The 2,599-nt window shown below is 56.4% G+C and overlaps 1 protein-coding gene across 1 annotated transcript; it reads right to left on the bottom strand.

Annotated features, from left to right (window-relative positions):
* Window positions 1–296: 296 nt before the first annotated feature.
* LOC123409421 lies at window positions 297–1,777 on the bottom strand. Its single transcript, XM_045102328.1, has one exon. It carries the CDS (start codon window positions 1,366–1,368, stop codon window positions 592–594), a length of 777 nt encoding a protein of 258 aa, XP_044958263.1. The 5' UTR covers window positions 1,369–1,777; the 3' UTR covers window positions 297–591.
* Window positions 1,778–2,599: the final 822 nt, after the last annotated feature.

Genomic DNA, 2,599 nt, shown 5'->3' on the forward strand with positions numbered 1-2,599 from the left:
ACAATTAAAAATGGCGGGGGTAGTAGTTAGTGCTTACCATTTTTATTGCAATATCTTTGCAATGACGAATGATGAAAGCTAGCGGAGGCGAGGTTGCAGTCTCTATTGGACCCCTAAGTTGTTGGACTATACGATTAGAATTTTCATGCGCCAATATCTTTGCAAAAAAGAAAAATTGCGATAGATATCTTTGCAATTAACATCCAAATATCTTTGCAATGAATGAAAGGTCAAACAAAGAATCTCCTCGGTTTGTAATATAATCAAGTGCAACACGACTGACGAAAACAGGAATCTACAAATATCTGCTTCATACATGATGATCATTCATAGATACAAGCGAGGAGGAGCTTCCCGGTCAAATTACGACGACAAAATTGAGTTCTACTACTACTGTAATTGTATGATTTTATACAATGGCGAACGAGAGAGACGAGGCCAAGAAAACCAAAGAATTGCAGGAGCAGCAGCACCACCAGCCTATGGACACCATCCACCGCCACCAGCGGCCAAGAGCAAGAAAGGGACGCCCCGCCTTATCGCCTCCGCCGCCCCACTACAACAGAGATAAAAATGGGTGGGCCGGCGCCGTCAGCCCCGCGCGGCGGCGGGGGGAGCGTGCGGTTGCTGCGGCAGCGGGTGGTGGAACAGCGAGGGCGCGTCGCGGCCGCCGAGGTCCATGGAGGACCTGGCGGAGCCCGGCGGCGCGGCGAAGCGGGTGGAGAAGTCGGGGTACACTGGGAACTCGCCGCCGTTGGCGTCCGGGCTGGCGCCGTGGCCCTCGTCGAAGTTGAGCGCGTAGCTGAGCGCGTCGTAGTTGAGCTTCCGCCCCCCGGTGCCGGCGGCGGCCCCGTGCCGGTGCCCGCGGCGGAACCGCCGGATGAAGGTCTTCCAGCGCGGGCCGGCCACCAGCTCCGACCACTCCCGCACCTTCATCAGCGCGTCCACCCCGCGCCGCCACCACCGGCGCCGCTCCGCGCCCGCCCTCGCCCCTGCGCCCGCTTCGCCCACCTGGTGCCACCACTCTTCGTCCGTCGTCGTCCCCGCGGGCGCGCGGCGGGCGTACGAGGAGGACGACTGCCACGGCGCGGAGAAGCAGCAGCAGCGGTACCGGCGGCGCGAGAAGAAGGCCGCGTCGGCGTCGTCGGGCCCTCCCGCCGCCGCGCCGGCGTGTGCGGCGCCGGCGTCCATGGAGATCTCGGGGCGGTTGGCCGGGACTCTTTCTTGGGAGGGCGATGCGTGGCGCGTGCGCGGGGCGGAGGGGAACGGAGGCAGAGGCGAGAGCGTGGAGGGGCGCGAGGGTTTTATCGGGGAGGCGGTTTCCACTTGCCCGCGACGGCGCGCCCGGTGAGCCCAACTGCCATCCATCCGTCTAGCCAGCCAGCCCTTCGCCTCGTGACCCCGGGCCCACCTCCCGCGTGGTGGTGGTCCGCAGGGCCAGTGGTTTGGGGCACAGGTGTCAGTGGAGATGGGTGGGTTGTCATCGGCGCGGAGTGGCGGGCGCGGCCGTTTATTTGTCACGTCGTTGCTGCTTGACGGACGGTGACGTGCGGGGATCAGTTCCGCGGGGCACGGCTGTCAGTGACCAGACGTTGTGGGGGGTGGGTCCGGAGAACGGTGAGGATACAGCGCAGAAGCCAGGACGGGCGGGTATTCTTGCTCGGGGTATGGTTGGTTGGATGGGGCACCATCGCGCCTTCCCATACAAGCATGAGCAATGACATTAAGGGTTTGTTTGGTTGAAGATTAATTTTATCAAATTAAAGAGTTGCAAGTCATTAAAGCGTGATTGAAAAAATCAAACGTTAAATTTTGACAAAAGTTGACAATTTTTTTGACTCTATAACAAATGGGCTACACAGACAATAAATTATGCCAAACCAAATTATGGTAAAAAACTAAACGCTTGCCAACTAAAGTACGGTTGTTAAATTTTGACTTGGTAAAGAATGACTGAAAATCAAACGTTCTCTAAACTCTCCAAAAGCAAACCACAAGCTCAGCATTGGACGTGTCCACATAGGATTTTTACTCACCTGCTTTATTATGCTGAAGGAGGAGAAAACAAAATGTCCGTGACCCTTAGCACCCAAGCGTCCCCACCTTGTTTCCTCCTCTAGCTAGGGTTGCCTCCGCCGCCTCTGCCTCCGCCTCTTCCCATCCCAATCCTTCGCCGCAACAACAACTGCAGAGGAGCAGAGCGGTTGCCGGTAGATCATCGCGTCACGGGAGCGGACATGGCCACACGGAAGCAATCACGAGGAGACCAGATCTAAGTTAGCGCGGGGACGACCACAATCTGGAGAACTAGTGGTGTTCTCTTTCGAAATCTCCTAGCGTCGACGCCTCCACTTCTCTCCTCCTCATCTCCTTGCGCGCAGTCTTATCTTTCTCCCTCCTACGCCGCTGCAACTCCATGTGTGTGCCCGTTGATTACCCATGTGTGTTCCATGAATTCAATCCTTCAGTGTACGGGGGGTGCTTTCGAGTTTCTGTAGGGACGAGGAGAAGATTTGTGATGTGTACATCGTCGTTCCTCTCTCTTTCTCTTGATCTCAATCTTGTTTGATTTTTTTTCTAAACAATCAAATTGGCAATC

Source organism: Hordeum vulgare, chromosome 7H, assembly GCF_904849725.1.
Source record: "Hordeum vulgare subsp. vulgare chromosome 7H, MorexV3_pseudomolecules_assembly, whole genome shotgun sequence".
Classification (NCBI taxonomy): Eukaryota; Viridiplantae; Streptophyta; class Magnoliopsida; order Poales; family Poaceae; genus Hordeum; species Hordeum vulgare.

Bases quoted from the DNA above. Each gene is read 5' to 3' on its own strand.
- LOC123409421 (XM_045102328.1), bottom strand. From the start codon at position 1,368: ATGGATGGCAGTTGGGCTCACCGGGCGCGCCGTCGCGGGCAAGTGGAA.